This window comes from Alligator sinensis, unplaced genomic scaffold (assembly GCF_000455745.1).
Source record: "Alligator sinensis unplaced genomic scaffold, ASM45574v1 scaffold12_1, whole genome shotgun sequence".
In the NCBI taxonomy this organism is placed as follows: Eukaryota; Metazoa; Chordata; order Crocodylia; family Alligatoridae; genus Alligator; species Alligator sinensis.
The window spans coordinates 136444-154575 of record NW_005841973.1 but is presented as its reverse complement, the minus strand read 5'-3'; the positions used below and the strand labels follow the sequence as shown (position 1 = coordinate 154575).

At 50.3% G+C, this 18132-nt stretch overlaps 1 protein-coding gene across 12 annotated transcripts in view; it reads right to left on the bottom strand.

Moving 5' to 3' along the window:
- Positions 1-18132, bottom strand: part of PTPRA (protein tyrosine phosphatase, receptor type A) — a 185375-nt gene that overhangs the window by 45886 nt on the left and 121357 nt on the right. For 10 of the 12 annotated variants that reach the window (XM_025200670.1, XM_025200681.1, XM_025200679.1 and 7 more), the window contains 3 exons: positions 4966-5044; positions 3004-3378; positions 2435-2455 (listed from right to left, as the gene is read on the bottom strand). In XM_025200670.1, the coding sequence (XP_025056455.1) occupies positions 2435-2455; positions 3004-3378; positions 4966-5044 (475 nt within the window). Of the gene's footprint in view, positions 1-2434; positions 2456-3003; positions 3379-4965; positions 5045-8876; positions 8958-15388; positions 15475-18132 lie in introns of those variants that run through there. The other 2 variants (XM_025200674.1, XM_025200673.1) reach the window with 2 other exon arrangements.

Sequence of the window (18132 nt, the reverse complement as noted above, 5' to 3'; positions counted from 1 at the left end):
TCCCTACCTACCCTTCTTTGCAGTTCTCGTACTTTGCAATATCCCCCAAGCAACAACTGAGCAACAAAGTGCAACAAGCTTCTGCTTAAATGCAGTGACATGGATGAAGAAGACAGTCTGAAAAAGGTGGGAAGGACAGAAGAGCTGGACAGGTGATCAAGAAGCCAGATCATTCACTAAATTCAAAGCTAAGGTCTCAGGTAATCAGGAAGGCTTTAAAAAAATCACCATGGAGAACCCACCGTTTCTAAAACTGGCAGGTTGGAAACATTCAGGCGAACAACAGCAGGACTGGGTAACACCTGTGTCGATATCAAATGATGCTGGCATAGACTGCTAGGATGTAGCTGTTACACCTGCATAATTCTGTAGCAAGCAAGTACAATAAAACCATTGCAACTTCAGCCCTGTTTCTGTAGAGTGACATACTTAATGTGTACTGCTACAGGGTACTCTAAGTGCTTGTTACATTATAGCGGCTGATGCAGCTCCTAAGCAGAAGCAGCTCCCTCACCCCTTTTGAAGCTGTTAAAGTTTGGTTGTGTGATAGCCCTTGCCTCCCTCTAACAGCTCCATTTCAGCGTAGGAATAGCAAGGCAGAGACTATGGATAAGCGTGCCTTTTAACTGCTTTAAAAGGGGAGAGGGAGCTGCTGGGAGAGAGGGCACATCAGCTGCTATGATGTAACTTGCTTAATAACTATTCTCCAACCATTTGGGTTGGTCTAATAAAAGATATCAAATTCACCCAAGGAACCTTGTCTGCCTATGTCCTTAGACCAACATGGCTACAGCCTACACCCCTGCATGATGTAACTGAGACATTTGAAGGCTCCTGTAGCAACGTTGGCATCTGGGTTGAACTGTAGGGTGGACAGAAAACTGGCCGGATCATAGGCTCAAAGGGTAGTAATCAGTGGCTCAATGTCTAATTGACAGCCGGTATCAAGTGCAGTGCCCCAGGGGTCAGTCCTGGGGCCATTTTTGTTCAGTATCTTCATCAACGACCAGGAGCAAGGGATGGAGTGCACCCTCAGCACGTTTGCAGATGACACCAAGTTGTGAGAAGCAGTAGATACACTGCAGGGTCGGGCTAGGATTCAGAGTTACCTCAACAAATTGGGAGGATTGGGCCAAAAGAAATCTCATGAAGTTCAATAAGGACAAGTGCAAAGTCCCGCACTTAGGATGGAACAACCCCATGCTGGAGACCAACTGGCTAAGTAACAGCTCTGCAGAAAAGGACCTGGGGCTTACAGTGGATAAAATGAATACGAGCCAACAGTGTGCCCTTGTTGCCAAGCAGGCTAACGGCATCCTGGATGGCATGAGTAGGAGCACTGTCAGCAGATCAGGGAAGTAATTATTCCCCTCTATTTGGCACTGGTGAGGCCACATCTGGAGTCCTGTGTCCAGTTTTGGGCCCCCCACTAAGGAAAGGATGTGGATACATTGGAGAGAGTCCAGAGGAGGACAATGAAAATGGTTGGGAAGCTGGGGGATATGACTTGTGAGGAGAGGCTGAGGGCACTGAGTTTATTTAATCTAGAGAAGAGAAGACTGAGAGATTTAATAACTGTCTTCAGCTCCCTGCAGGTGGGTCCAAAGAGGATGGAGCTGGACTGTTCTCAGTTGGGGCAGGTGACAGGACAAGGAGCAATGGGCTCCAGCTGCAGCAAGGGAAGTTGAGGTTAGATATTAGGAAAAATTTCTCACTGGGTGAGGGAGTAAAGCACCAGAACAGGTTACCCAGAGAGGTGCTGGAATCTCTGTCCTTGAAGGTTTTTAAGACCAGACTAGACAAAATTGTGACTGGGATGCTATAGTTGGGGATGGTCCTTCTTGGAGCAGGGGGCTAGACTAGATGACCTTTTGAGGTCCCTTCCAACCCTGACTTTCAATGACTATGAATGTGAGGCAGTTAACCACTGTAACTTTACCCTGAATGAAACAGGGTTACCGTTGAGAAAGTTTTGTTACGATTGTATCACTATAGGAGCTTGCAAATATAAGTTATATCAAATTGTTGCATAGCTCTTTCCTCAGAAAAATGGAATGAGGAGAAACTTGAATAACAAAAGGAAGAACCAACCAGGTAGAATCAAGGCTCATGCTTTAATTCGGGATCCACTTACCTATCATTTATAAACTGCTGATAAATTAGACGTTTTAGTAAGTAGTGAGCTGCTTGTCACCAAGGCACCAGATTGGTTATAACTAGTATTGATGGCCACCTAGAAGTATCTCTGACTAACATGCTTATAACAACCAACCAAAGCTACTTTTGTCTGTACCAGGAACATACCCACTAGTAATATTTTATTAGCCTGTTCTAAAGGGCACTTCAATGTACTGTGATTGAACTGAGGGTGTTCTTTGAACTCGTTAGGTCGAAGCAGGAGCGCACGTGTGAGGATCCAAAGGGAAGTGCTTACCTGGGTCTTTGGATGTTCCATCTGAAAAAAGCAAAGAAACCAGTGTCAAGGAATGACCCGCTGCTCTTTTCAGCCAAGCTTTTCACACCGACCCTCCCTAATTCTATAGCTTTTCCCACTTAAATATTACGAAGTGCTTGCAGGGGTGTATGTTGTGCTTGAAAGTGCTTAAAACTCCTGTCAGTGGCATTGGCAGATTCCCCCTGTTTCACAGATTAAGACTACAAGGGTGGGCGGTGACTGGCCCAAACACTGTGGGGAGGTGAGGCTGGAGCCCTGATACCTCCACCCTGCATCTCAGCCACATACCAGCGCTCTTCTGCAAAGCTATCTTGGCTTTCATTTCCCTGCCTTCTAGGAATAAAGGCCAAATCCTCACCCAGCACAAATCTGCCTGGATCTCTTCAGTTTAGCAGAGCTAAGCTATTTTACAGGGGCTGTGCATCTGGCCCTAAAGTTGCCTTTTGCTTTGTGAATGCTCTCAGCACAGAAGAGAGGAGGAACAAAAGCTCAGTTTTAAAGGAAGAAGGGAGCTCAGAGAAGAACTGAGGAAAGGATCTTCACCATACCTGAGCTGTCAAGGGGTTCTGTAGTCATAACTATCATAGGACCTGTTTCATTCCCCTCTGTAGGCGTTGTTCCTCTGTCTTGCACAGTTGGGTGCCGAGAAGATGACACTGAACTCATTGCAATGGAGGGGGTCACAAATGCAGATGTAGGAGAAGCTGAAGCCATCTTTGAGGTGGCATTCTCAGTACCCAGTGAGCTGAAATTGTCGGGCTCCATAGCTGCTGTAGCACCAGATGTCCTCACCGTCCCGAAAGAAACAGTCACTGAAGAGCTAGCATTTGTGCTGGTTGCACTAGTGCTCTTCCCGCTACCAGGCTGTGTTGTAGAGGCTTCAGTGGAACTTGTGGAAGAGGTGAGGTTGGTGGTGTGTGTCACTGGAAGGCAAAAAGCAGACAGCCAGTGAAGTCTCCTCCTTTTGTCTTTCCTTTTCCATCATGGAAGCAGACGAAGGGAACCTAAGAACACCCATTGGACCCAGTTCTCCTCTGTTTCACCCTCACATAGCTCCCTTGACTTCAGTCAGGTAGCACACCAGTGCATGAGGAGAACCAGTCCCTGCATTTCCAGCACAGGTCTTCAAAATGATAAGCCCAGCTGAGGTCCCAGTGGTTCCAATGGAAATCAATGCGAGTGAAAAGAACTCTTTTCTCCTTTTCGCTCTCAGCCACAAATCATTCAAGGCAAGTTTCTATCTCAGCATTCACTTGATATAAGCAAATGTTTGCCCAGGGTTTGGCACTGTACTATGCTCTAAACATAGAAACCCAGGGGGGAGGTGGCCTCTCTTGTTATACTCTGTTTGGCAGCAAGATCAATGAGGGACTGTTGCCAACAGGAAAATGCAAAGGTCGCCAATGCCCATCACCGATACCACTTGGAAGTTTGTCCTGTGGGATGTGCCAACCACACTCAGCAGTTGAGAGGAAGGCAAAGTATCGCACAGAGCCGTAAGCTAGGGGAATCTGCACTGATATAAGTACTCTGAGGTGTTACGCTGCAGTAAATCCCTACCATAACCAGCCACCCTGATGCACACTTCACTAGTCCACTGCACTAACATCAGTCCCATCTTGCATCACTGCAGTGTTTGTAAACTGGGGATCTGCTTTCATGCAACTCTCACAATGCCAATGGCCCAGCCCTTTGAGTACAAGAACCTAAATTCTGCCTGAAGTTCAACCGAGGCACCTGTGACCTTTCTTCTTGTGTTTGGCCCTAACAGCCCTTATGCAGGTAAAGGTGCGATGGGATCTAATGTGCGATGCACACAACTGCGCCTCCTGCCATACCACATATGCATGGCAGGAGGAGTGATCGTGAGATCATGAATCAGGTGCCATCACACCTTATTGCTGGTGCAGGGGGAGCCGGCTCCCAGGCTTCCCCTGCACCAGCAAGAAGCAAGCTCCCAGAGCTGGGAGCCCACTCAGCTGACGGGGCTCCCAGCCATGGGGGCACCCCACGCACCCGGAAGACTGCAGCTGCTGTATCACTGCAGGAGCTTACAAATGTAACAGATGCGTAAGGCCTGAGAGATCGCAGCAGCTGTGGTCTCCCAGCCAAGGGAGTGAGCGGGGCCCTGCACGGCTGGAAGCCCAATCAGCTGGGAGCTCCCTGGCTCGGGGTGCACGTGGGCCCCCAAGCTAGGAGATCCTATCAGCTGAAGGGGCTCCCAGCCATAGGGTTCCCTGGCCACACGTTCAATTAATGACGTGATAGGAAGCAGCTACAAAGTTATTCCACATTCTGTGGGATATTCTGTGGAATAACTTTGTAACTTATTCCTCTTTTTATCACACCATTAATCAACTGAACGTGTGGCCAGGAGACAGCTTAAGGTGTCATTAACTGATGATTAAGGTGGCAATCACTGGTAGAGTGACTGAGGGCCTCTTTGTTTAATTCCAACCACCATTTTCAACCAAAGGGAGAGGAAGTAAGAAGCAAGAAGCACGCCATACCTGTGGTAATGTTGTCCGCACCTAGGCATGTCAGGCCGCTTCCAAGCAAGAGGACAAAGAACCACAAATCCATGTTGGCCTGGGAAAGAATGGAGAAGAGTTGTATTAGAAACCCTGTGCAATAAGGGGACATTACTGACCACTGTACCCCCACCATGGAGGACAAAAGACCAAAAGGGAAACAACCTCCTACTAGGTCTTGGAGCACAACTCCCTGACTCATCAAATGCAGGGATGCTTGTAGAACTGCTCCCCCTTCAAAATATTCCTTTGTCCAATACTGTTTGAAATACTGTGTCTAATGGGGAGCGTTTCTTCTGTAGCTCTTGAAATGGGCAGCTAATAGATGGCCGACAGGCAAAGTGGCTTGCCTAATGTCCCTCTGCCAGCCAGAACACAACCCAGGTTTTCTGCGTCTCAGTTCAGTGGACCGGCCTAATCAAATTCAGTAGTGTCATTCCAATCCACCTGGACATGGACAGAGGCACCACCTAATCTCAAGGCAAAGCTCAGTTGACTCAGAGAAGCCAGAGATGCAGGGGTTGTGCTGCATCTCATTTGACCCATCTGCTTCCCCTTCATGGCAACTCCCTCCAGTTCAAGCTCTTGGCATTTGCCCAAATTTGAAACACCTCCTGGGACAAGGTCTCCCTCCACTCCCTGGAGACACAGGCCACCCCGCAGACAACATGGCTGTACTTTAGCCCCGAGTCAGCCAAGTTTCCCTGCTCCTTAATCCATCCCGTGATGTCTCTTCTCATTGTGTTTATACTAATCTGGTTTAACCAAGCCCATCCCAAGTTCTGGGCGTGCAGACAACGCTGAAGTCACAAACTGGAAACAATGTCCGAAATACAAGATCCTCCCTGCTCCACCCAGACCGGGACTCTTCTGCCACCCAGTACCACCCATTTAGCTCTTTCCCGGAGAAACCCTGGAAGCATCGAGACTTGCAGGGTGAGCAAAAGGTCAACAAATCCTGGACAAAGCATCGCATTCCCCAGACAAGACCCTGCCAGCCCCTCCTTATGGAAGTGGGGCTGCTAGCTTCAGCACCTCACATGAGCCAAACTGAGGCTGGATCACACACAGACAGTGTCTCAGAAGCCTCATCTACACTACAGAAAGCCAACCAGTTAGCAGCCAGAAGAAGTCTGCGGACCCACCAGCAAAAATGTCCTCCAAGTGGCCTTGCAATCAGTTTGAGCACCCAGCTATCCAGCATGTTTGCTAACCGGTTAAGGCACAGCTGGATCCTTCTGAAGAGTATGAATACCTGGAAGCTGAACTAGTTCAAGGCATCTTTCCAGTGTGCTGGTGGCCTTTCAGTGTTGCTCAATGTGTCTTACTTCCAGAAGCCAAGAGAAGAATTATGGGATAGTACCCCAGAAGCCATTACCTGGAAGGGGTCTAAGACAGGACTAGCACAGGTGCATTAAGAGCTGCTCAGTAAGGCTACTGGGGATGTACTAAACTGTGCTTCAAATGGATCAATGCAACTGGCTCTACTGCTTGCTGTGGGTAAAGCCCAACACCCGCTAGCTACGCCATTTAGTGCTTTAAAGGTTAAAAGTGACATGGGCATCTGAATCTAGAGCCCAGAGCAGATCTACAGCTACACCCAAATCCGTTGACTCCTCAATTTATGATGAACTTGCCAAGCAAATGTAAAGTCAGCAACAAGAGCAGCTCCAGGCACATCACAGAGCCCAGCACGTGACTTGGGAGAGGGTTCCTGCCATCACCATCACTGCTACGTGCTCTCTGCATCGTGAATGGCTAGGCCTGCACAGGATCGCCAGCAGAATGCAGAGCAGACCGGATCCCCCAATTTCATGCTGCTGCCCATGTACTGGTAAAGCGCACAGCTCAGCTTCACCAGGGGCTTGCCCAGAGAAAGGTCCTGCCACCACGATCATCCGATGGCCACCGGGAAACGGCTTTCAAGCCACTGCTTAAAAACCTGCCTGATGGCAGGGAGATTTCCTAGCATGTAAAGACCAGGGGTTCTGTTTGCCTCCCCCCTGCAACACCCAATCTGATGCAGTGCATGTCCCATGAAAATAAGGCAGGGACATCAAGGGTACACAATCCCCTGCTGCTCCCTTCACGGCAGCTTTAAAGAGCATTAGGCATTTCCACACCTATGTCAACAGTGCTGTTCGGGTAACATTTTGTACTGGGAGCAGCCAGATGAGTCACTACAACTGGGAGGCTTCCACCTCCTGTTGAAACAATGCTCAGTACTGGCAGGGTGCTTTTGCTCTTCCAAGCTCTGTGGGACCGTTATCAAACTGATCGATGGGAAATGTAAAGACTGTGCCTTCCAGGGGCCCGTTTTATTTCGGAGAGGCATTTTGGACTGTTTGTATAATCCAGCACCCTGGTTTCTCCCATCCTTGCCATGTGCCAAAAGACATCACATACAGGGACAATGGCATTGTCAGCTCAGGAAATCAGGTGATATAATCAATTATACAGTCCATTATACAGTCCATTCACAACCCGAAGTTGTTCAACAAATCACAGGCAATGCTGGGAATAAAAGAACCAAGAGATCCCACTTCACCATCCTTTGCTTCTACCAGCAAAAGCTCAGTTCTCTGGGGATCTATCAGATAGGATGGATGGGTAGGTAGATAGCTATAGCGTTACTAAGGTTTTGTACCCTGTCACCCAAAAGAGTATTTGAGCAGCTTCCACATGAAATGAGAAACAATAACGAAGTCTCTAGTGGACCTCATGGAGATTTGGGTTCTTCTACTGGCTCTAATGCATCTTCATTTGGAGCTGGAAAGAAGTCAGGTTTCCTCCTTTTGACAAAATGCTCTCACGTTTCCTGACAACCACCACTTTTCATGCACAGATCTCCAAGGGCTGCTTATGTTATGTCCATTTTATAAATGGGGAAACCGTGGCACAGAGCAATGAAGTGACTTGTCCTCCATCCAAGTCGGAGGCAGACTCAGGAACAGAAGCCAAGAGTCCTGACTCCAAGGACAAGACCCTGATTCCTGGATCACGCGACATAGGCCGCAACCCCCTTCTGTTTCTCACTTTGACTTTCCCCTGACCGAACAAATGCAGAGAAGCTATGATGCTGTGGGAGCAAGAAGGATGTTCTCCAGTCATGGCCACTACCGCTCAGCTGGCAAGGGCTGCAGGCACCTTCGATGAAGGCACGTACCGTCTGCTGAAATGCTCAGGGACACTTGTTAGAAAGCCCCTGCTAGACGAAGGTAAAAGGACGCAGGTCTCTGCTTGCCTGCGCAGCTGAGCTGGCGAACGCAGCAAGGACAGGCTCTAGGATTACATCAGTTGCAATGCAGCTGTCTGTTTTAACAGCTCCCTTGATGGTATGCAAAAATAAAAAAGTTCACTGATTCTCCAGCAGCTTGCAGGGATGAGGGGAAGGCTTCAGAAAAGGGGCAGCCCAAGCTCCCCCTTGCTGCAGGGAAAGCTCTGAGCGCAGACAGTCCAGAGAGACCGTGACCAGCTCTGTATAATTGATTATATCACCTGATTTCCTGAGCAGGTGTGAATGGACACAGGGCAACCCAGTGCCATCACTGATTGCCAGAGAGACCGTTAAATAAGCCTTGAGAGCTGCTGAGGTCATCAGAAATCACTTGCCAATGCCGTTTCATCACCTTAAAAATGGATCCAGGCTAGAGCTGCAGAAAGAGCCATGTGTAACACTGAGCCTGCCCGAGCTCGAGCCCCGTCCCCGAGAGAATCGCTCCCCGCCCGTTATTTAAATAAGCCCTCTTCCCAAATGCAGCATAAATACATGTGCTGCGCCCGGTTCTTAACATAAAAGGCCTCCAGAGCCCTGCCCCAGGGCCGGAGCACCAGGGGCCTCCCCTCCCCCAGCTCCCTCCCCTGCCAACTCGGAAACGGAGAGGAAATACTTGTAATGTTATCAACACAAACACAGCTCTTGGCTGCCTGCGACATCCTGTGCGCTCTGCACAAAAACACCCTGACGTCATGTCTCTGGATCCACCGGAGAAAAAGGGCCCGACTGCAAGATGGACCTCAGCAGCCAGCTTTAGTCCAACCGGGGAGGGCAGGGAAAGCGGGTGGGGGTAGGAAGAGGCAGAGGCACCCGCGCCAGCTGGGAAGCGTTACCACAAGGTGGGGGTCCCAGCTCGGGCAGGAGGCTTTGCAGTTTCTTCCGAGGTATTTCCATCTTTCACTGAATGATTGCTGTGAACAATTAGAGAGCCGTGCCTGGCCCTGTGTGCAGGGAGGAAGCGGGGAACGCTACAGCCCCTCCGGCGTTCAGCCAGACAGCGTCCTGCCGCACAGGGCAGGAGGCCGGCTCCGGGATCTGTTCGGTTGTAAGTAAACACATAACATTAAGTTGATTGACATGCCTCAAAATTACCACCTCTGTGAGAAGCCAGATAGCTGAAACGAATGCTAACTATTTTTTTTCTTAATTGATGTCTATATTTCATGTTCCAGGACAAATCAGCCAAATCAGTTCTATACCATATCAACTGAGCAGAACTCAATCGTTCCAAAACCCATATCAATTAAGCGGGCAGAACTCAATCATTCTGAACACCATGTATGGCGCGACAACCAGCGAGCATCCTCCGTCCCAGGCTCCCCCCCCGGGACTTCAGATACTCCCAAATCCATTAGCAGGCATCCTACGTGCAGGCCCGAGCCCGGGGGTCTTGGGATTCAGATGCTCCCACTGAGACACTTGATCTAGCCAAACTGGTCTAGATGGGCAAGTGAACTCTAGCACCTTGCTTCCGCAGATACAGGTAGCTCCTAGTGAGCTCTGTTCCCCACATGGAGCAAGGAGAGAACAGAACCTCTGCTCATGAACAATGACCTTCTGCTTCCATTGGGGTCTGGTCATTAGCATGGCACATAGGTAGACCAGGTTATTTGGGTAAATATGATCTCTTTTATAAGTTCAATTGAATAGTTGGAAAAATTGTTCTTTACAAGCTTTCGGGTACAAGCACCCTTCTTCAGGCCTAGGGAGAAGTCTGCTGGTGTTTGTCTACTCTCTAGGGTTGAAAAAAGCTTAACCTTAGCATGTCACACGTGTTCATGCTACAAACCCCACCAGGATGGGAGGCAGCAGAGCCCTGAGCAAGACACTGGCCTGAGTCTCTACTTCCAGGTTTCCCAAGACCTACTGGGTCATACTAGGCAAGTCTCTTCCCCTTCTACTCTCCCTGCCCGAGCTATTCAGACTGCAAGCTCTCTGGAGCAAAAACAGCTCTGTTTTAACAGCACCTGGCACTACAGGGCTGGGAACTCAGGCCAGTTCGTTCCCTTGGTGCTTCCATAATTAAAACAACACTTAGATACGCATAACACACATACATGATCTGGAGGAGAGAGGTTTTACTAGGGAAGGCCTGCTCCATCAGTACTTCAGATGGGCCTGTTCTGTAGACACCCTAACTACAGCCTCCTGCATTTCAGCGGCACAGGAAGAAAACTGGCTTTGCAGGACGTGCCAAGGACTCTGCTGAGAGCAGAACTCCTTGCAATGTGAGTCCACTGGCAAGGACCTTGTGCCCAACCATGGGATGGGCTGAGCCCTTCCAGCAAGCAGTTAGGTGCCGCTGGCTCTCACTGGCACCAGTTGGAGCCCAGGGTTGCCAGACCTTGGGCAGATGTTCAGAGGCTCATAGGACAGGTCCTTTAAAATGTGAGGACTTGAATGTCACACTGAAGGCTCCAGAAGCCTTTGCACACTGGATAGCACTAGAGCAAGGGTGGGCAAAACACGGCCCATGGCCTATACCCGGCCCACCAGGCAATTCCATCTGGCCTATGTGTGCCCACTGATTAACTGTACCCTGCACAGCCCACGTGCACTCCCACCCTTGTGTGCAGAAGGGCCTGGCCCAGCCAGCACACAGCATCCGGGCAGGGCTGCTGCTGCCACTGCTGCAGCTGTGGGGGGTCTGCTCAGCTTCCCCAGCATCCAGCAGCTCCTCCTCGTCTCCTGGCTGCAGCGCTCACTCCCAGTGCCAGGAAGGCGGGGTGGGCTGCAGCTGGGTGGGGACAGGGAACATGGGGCTGGGGCTGGCAGGAGTGCGGAGCCCATGCCCAGGGGAGTAGCAGGAACATGGAGCTCAGCTGGGCAGGTGTGGGTGTAAGGGAGGGTGAGGAGGGTGTGGGGGCTAGCCCCCACAGTGCACAGCTCCCACTGCTGGCAGCAGCAGCAGCAGGCCCTCGAGGCGCTCGTGGCCTGTGTAGCTGTACATCTACTGTGGCAGCGCCTGTGCAGGCCACAAGCGCCCCGAGCCTGCCACCTGCTGCTGGTGGCAGGGGCTGTGCCATGGGAAGGGAAAGGGGAGTGTACAGGAGGTCCCCACAACCCCCCCGCCACTATATACAGGAGGCGGGGCACCTGTCAAGGGTCGGAGCTACCCTCACGGCCCTCAGCAGCTTGCCAAAACTCATCACGCGGCCCTCCAGCCAAAAGAATTGCCCAGCCCTGCACTGCAGAGTGAGCTCCCATGCTCAAGCAGAATGCCGGCCCAGCCTGCTTGCTGCCACAGAGGCTGGGGAGTTGGCAAGGCTTTGTTCTTATTTTAAATTCTATGACGCCACTTTTTGGCGCAACAAGACTGATTAACCAACTCCTCGTGTGGGTCTTCTGTGTCCCTGAACATCATTCCCCTCCACCCTTTACTTCCCACAGTTAATTAGGAAGTAGGAATAACTGCAGCAATTGCTGACCCTTTCTTAGAACACACACCACTGGATTTTACTTCTGAATGAAGAGATCAAATCCACATAAGCCAGAACAGATCCACAGGCGGCTGCCTGGGCCAGACAGGAAGGACACGGCACTGGGCTGGGAAACAAGAGATCTGGGTTCAATTTCTGGCTCTGCTACAGGTGACCTGAATGACCAGAGGCAAGTCCCAATCTTTCTGCACCTCAGAGCTCCATCAGTGACATGGGGTTAGTGTCACTTCCTTGGTCCTGCCCATTTATACTGTAGTTATCTTAAACAGAGCCCAACCATCCCACACTGTATGTACATATGGGACTTTGCACAACTAGATCAGATTGTTGCCAAAGTCTCTGTGACCTCCAGGAACAATAATTATGAAGTACTAATATATTATAATAAAGCTGGGTGACCCCAAGTAAGATCAATGTCCCATTGTGCTAGTCACCATACAGAGCCCTAAAACAAGACCACTCCTGTTTCAGTGAGTTTACGATTTAAACAGGTCAGACAAAGAAGAGGCCAGAAAGGAAAGAGCAGCAGGTAGGTGTGTAGCAAATCATCATAGTCGCTGAGCAGCCTGGAGACAAGAGTACAGTCTAGGACAGGGGTGGGCAAAATGGCAGATGCAGCTGGCAGCCAGACTCCATTTCCCAGCAGCCCCTGCCTGCATGGCTGGGGCCAGTTCGCATGGACACCCAGCAGCAGCACGCTGTGATAGCACGGGGCTGGGGTTTCCATGGAGACTGGCCCCAGCAGTGCTGGCAGGGCAGGGAGCTGCTCAGGGGCCGGGCTGGGATCTTACAGCAGTGACAGCGTGGTTCGGAGCCGGGGCAGAGTCACGATCTGCTGCCTGCACGCCCCTGCCCGGAGCACGCAGGCTCTTCCCTGGCTCTGGACCATGGCGTCACCACTGCAAGCAGCCCCGGAGCAGCTCCCTGCCCTGCCGTGAGTCCTGCCAGTGCTGCTGGGGCCGGTCCCCATGGAAACTCTGGCCCTGTTATAACAGCAGGGCTGCTGCTGAGGTCTCCATGGAACCCGGCCCCAGCCACGCGGGCAGAGGCTGGTGGGAAATGGAGTCCACTGGTGGCCGGATCCGGCCCGCTGGCCGGACTTTTCCTGCCCCTGGCCTAGAGGCATGACCGTCTTGTGGAGCAAGCACAGAGCTGGGGGTGAGGAGATTCGGATTCTGTCTGGGCCACAAATAAAAAACACCATCTCTAGTCATAGGTTTCGCTGGTCTCTGGGATCTGCCCACCCTACCAGGGGCCCCAGGAGGTTTAATCCATGCACGGTTTGGCAGTGCTCCGAGTCTCACATGGAAGGCATTAGAAGACAACACATTTATTATTATATGCCCAGGCAGCACCACCAATAATGAAAGGTGCCTAAACAAAGACTCTGTTTGCAGTTGCTTGTAACTTTATAAACTTTTGACTATTTGGGCTGAAATGCTCCAAGACGGGTACCGCCTCTGCCTGACTTTTTTTTTTTTTTTAATAGAACAATTCAAGTGTTTCAAAGAAGGTGGTTAAGACAAAACAGTCTTTTGTCCAATTTAAAAAAAAACCCATACAAACATGCTACTCAGAAGCTCTTTCACAACCATATTTTGCAGCATGAACCTAAAGCCCCACAGAGGATCTAGTGCTGGAATAAGTGGAGTTAACCCGCCCCACTTTGCTGGCCTGCATTATGATGATACAGTCCTTAATGACCTGATCAAATATTTTCAGCGCCAGGACCCTGCTTTCTCCTGTGCACAGGATGGGCAGTGTTCTGGGAATGAATCAAGGCCGTCTGTAAGGCATTGTGTCATGCAAGTTGGAAGGTGTCTGGCGTTAACGTGTTCAGACTGCAAGTGCCGCTGTAACTTAATTACAGCACAGCTGGAGATGTCCTTGTTCTGGTGAACGAGGCAGGAAGGGAAAGACGGTCTTGCAGACAAGGAGCTGAATGCTGCCCAGGAGAATGCTTCGCATCCCTGCAGCTGGGCAATGCTAGATAAGTCACTTAAAGCCCAATTTTTGCAGGTCACTTCTGTGCTTCAATTCCCTGTGTGTAAAATGGTGACAGCCCCACTTCCCCACAAAGGGATGGCATAAAACTAAATTCCAGTCTGTCTGTAGAATACTGAAAGCATTCTTATAGCAAACTACACAGGGGGGAAGGAGCAACTCTGTATTCAGAGCAGGAAATAATGCATTGTACCACACACTAAATCACAAGGACAGAAAATCCTGAACACCTCTCTAGTCAGCACCATCTGTACTGTGGCAGGCAGAGGAAAGGCAGTTCGTGTTCATGCCACCAAAGCCTTATCACAATCCAAATTCTGCACAAGGGGCCAAATCAAGCCTACACAGGTAACTTAATACTGAGGAATGCTACAGTAGAAATGCTTGATTTTTTGTTTTTATATAAACACAGTATTAGGCCAGGACCACACTAAGCCAAGTTTCATACACTCACAGAGAACCAAAAAAGATAGTTCCTGGCCAAAAAAAAAGCTACAGCTTAGCTTATGACTGCAGCTGGACAGATGGGGGAGTACCAGGAAGCCAGGAAATGGCACAGCTCAATGCTATCGTTACAGGTCTCAGCACACCAGGGGCCTTGCTGTCAAATGCATTGTCACCATCACAATAAGCGCTAGTTGTGAGAACAACGAGGCAGCTGTGCAGATGCTCACAGGAAACTCTTCCCAAGCACAAGCAGCAGCCAGGCTGAAAGTGGAAGCTTGCACCAAGAGCCAGAGCCAAGAACCAACTTCTTGGAGGTGAACAAGAGATTGCAGGCAAAGCACAGTCAGACTCGGAAGGACTTGGAAGTGGAGCTTCTGCTTGATGTGGTGGTAGGGATGGGGGAACCCACGGAGAGATGCTAGGAGTGTATGCGGCACGGTCAACAAGAGCATGGCTAGGAAAATGATCACTGCAGCATCTATTCAAAATAGATATGAAGGTGGCAATATTACATTTATAAAGGCCAAAAGAAAAGGATGTTGAGACATGAAAGTAAGAGCCTAGACAAGAGCTTGCATTGTGTGGAAAAAGCAGGGTATGGACACAAGAGACTGACTCCAGAATAACCTGGCTTTATCTGGGGGTAAAAGTGGAGTGGACAGAAGTTGTACCCCCTTAAACTGATGCAAGTCACTCCATGTTCACATAGCTGTTCATCACAAGGTGAGGAGTAACCATATGCTGGGGTAACTTGCACTGGAGTCCCAGTCGCATGCTTTCTCGCGTACCAGATTTAGTGCTCAGTGCAAACTAGCTGCCCTGCTACCTGTTGGTCTAACAGTGCCTACTGCAGCCAGGTGACTTGGGAGAGTTGCTCATGTGTCTGCTTCTTACTGGGGAGTAAAATTAGGTTAAAAAAAAGTCACTCCATAGTAACTGTGGCCTGTGCCCCCATCCTTAAACACAAGCCAAATGTGAGGTTTGAGTTGAAGGTGACACCTAGATTATGGTGGTGAAGGACAGTCAGGATGCTAGGGCTGTCTGCAGTGATCAAGAAAGGAGGCAGGGAGAGGACCAAGCACCAAAAACAGCAACAGTACTTCAACGTGTTGTGTCAAGCTGACGCTGTTAGTGTTATACATATGGGTGCTGCACAATAAGTCTTACTTAGAGACCACAGCCCCAGTGTGAAGGCATTGTGCACACATGCGCAAGAAAAAAAGAGAGTCCCTACCCCGGGGCTTATGGACTTGTCTGCTGTTTCTTTTGTGAGCATGGTCCCCCTTCAGCTGTTCCTCCCACTATTCAAGGAGGCTGTGGGGAGTCAGCCAGCATTTGTGACCGATGCTGAAAGTGAAAGGCAAAATGTTCAAAAGCACCCAAGTCCCAGCAGTGCATTGGGAAGCCAAGTCCCACTGCCTTTCAGCAAGCTGGTCTTCTAAATGCATAAGGGCTTGCTGCTTTCCCTGTATTGGCATAGCTAAGGTAGCAGCCACCTGCTATACCACTACATGGCGGTCTTTTAACTGTAAGAGGGGAGGGGGAGCTGCCTCGTGGGAGCCTACACCCACTGTTGGATGGAACTGCAATAGTAATACAAATTAGGGACTGCACCCTCAATTAGGGACTTCAACCCTCAATTGAAACAAGTTAAAGTTACAACCATTTGGCTACATGTGCATCTCTACAGAAGCATGTAGATATATCAGTCCACTGTAGCAGCCGGTACTGGTATTGTTGGATAGATCCATTATTATATCGGTCTATACACTAGAAATGTTTATTCTGACACGACTTCTAGTTCAGCAAAGCAAACTGCTTGCTTAGTCACTGTTACTCATTCTCTAACCTGACAGTGTCTCATCTATAACATGTACATATACTAGTGCCACAGTACCAACAGCTTCTCTCTAAGAGTGCCACGCATCTGTGCAAGCCACCAAGCAAGCATCGGCATAGCTATCATGCCTCACCTGATTAAGCTATTTAAAAGAAAGCTGCTACGGGATATACCGCGCGCATTTGACCTTCAAATCCTGTTACAGCAGCTAAGCTCCAATTAGAAGGCACTTCCTCTTGCTCTCTCCCATAAAAGATGCTTAATTGTGGAGCTTGATTACAATGAAATCCATCCTAGACACCCGGATGGTAACAGGAAGAGAAGGCTGTTCAGCCCCTTGAACAGTCTTGTTAAAACACCGCAGTGTGTACCAGGAATAATAATTTACCTGGTGAAACACAGCAACCGCTTGATAATTTCACCCCTGTTGCCACAGCAACGCTTCTGGCACACCAGAGATCTCTAATTACAAATGAGGGAAATCGGAGTTTGGTAATTAAGACATCCCTCCTGCTCTCATAAGGCTCCATGCTTTGTACCTGCAAGCAGAAGAAAGGGAAGGTCGGAAAGCAACACCTGGCCTAGTCCTATCAAGGCCAGGTCTAGATGCAGCTGCTCGGGGGGCAAAGCAGCTTTTGGAAGGGGACCAAAAACACCAGCGCCTGCCATGAGACCGAAGCGATGCAAAGCAGAACGGGCCCAAAAGCTTCTCCCCATCCCATTGCTTTGTTACTTTGCAAAGTATCTGGAGATACCTCCTCCTGGGAAGGCTCCGTGAGAGCAGCACGCCAGCCTGGCACAAACACTCACGCGTACACTCAGAATAAATGACGGGCACCTGCTCCGAAAGCCAAGTCGGGGCTGGCAAGTATCACTACAGACCACTCAACACTCCAGCAAAGCAATGGAGCTGGAGAGATGCTGCTTCGCTCCGCACAGCCCCTTATCTTTCAAGCTCTCACTGGGTTGCACTTGTCGCTCTCCCAAACTGGGAGACAGGCAGATGCAGACCCAGCCACAGCGGCCTCTGAGTGGGGCTGGTTGCTGCCCAGGAGGCGTTAAGTAAAAATGCAGCTAAACAAGTTGCTCGAGCCCCCAAATTCTGTCACTGCGGGGCAATGACATTCTTTTCTTGGGAAGTGCCAGCCCAGAGCATGTACGGCACGTTGTTCCATCAATGGGGCCTGATTTCTCATTTACACCGCTCTGGGTGGGCAGAGAGTCAGAGACCCCCTGGCTGCAAAAGGCTCCAAAGCCGACAGTGCCCGGCTACAGTCGTGAAAAGCAGAGACCCCGGAGGAGCTGCTTTAAGCTCACAGTGCTTCAGATCACAGAGCTCAGTGTGGTTGTACACACACACACTTTCACAAATCCCTTCAGCCGTGCTTGAAATGCAGCTGCTTCGGGTGGGCAGCCGGAGCCATTTAACAGCACAGAGAAATACTGCCCCTGAATTCAAGTGCAGCATTTAGCCCACAGCCCTGTGTGGGAACACAGTGGGGAGCGCTGGCAAGACCGCTCTCTCCTGAGGCTGCTCCACAAGCACAGGAGCTATCTGCCTCCTCTCTTACAGCAAAATAGACGGTTTCTCCCAGGGGGCTGGTGCATCCTCCCTCCCTCCTCTGGAGAATTGGTCCTCAGGAACTGCAGGGGCTAAGCAGTCCCAGCAGGTCTCAGGAGGGCAGGGACTGCTCCCTCAAGAGTTGGAGCACAGTTCTGGCAAGCCAAGCCCATCGGTACAAGGGCTGCTGGCCTCAAATGTTTAGGACAGGGGTGTTCCATGTCCGGATTTGGGCTGCAGAGCCATAGCATCCAGCCCACGGGGCTCCCCATGGGTCAGGAAATTTGGTGGCAGGGAAGCAGTGGCAAGCAGTGCTGCCACCCCTCCTCCAATGCCAAATTCCCAAGTCCTACGGGGTTGGATCTGCAATACCCCTGCCCTATAACCCCTGGCCCCCACATGCAGCCAGATCCGGGCTGGGCCATGCCCCCTTCCCCACCGCATGGCTGGATAGTACCCTGCCTTGCCACTCCATGTGCCAGATCAGGACCAGTGGCCAGAGACAGCCCACAGAAGGACTGAGCACCATCCATGTGGCTGAAGGGGGAAAAAAGGTTGGGCACCATCAGTTTAGGAC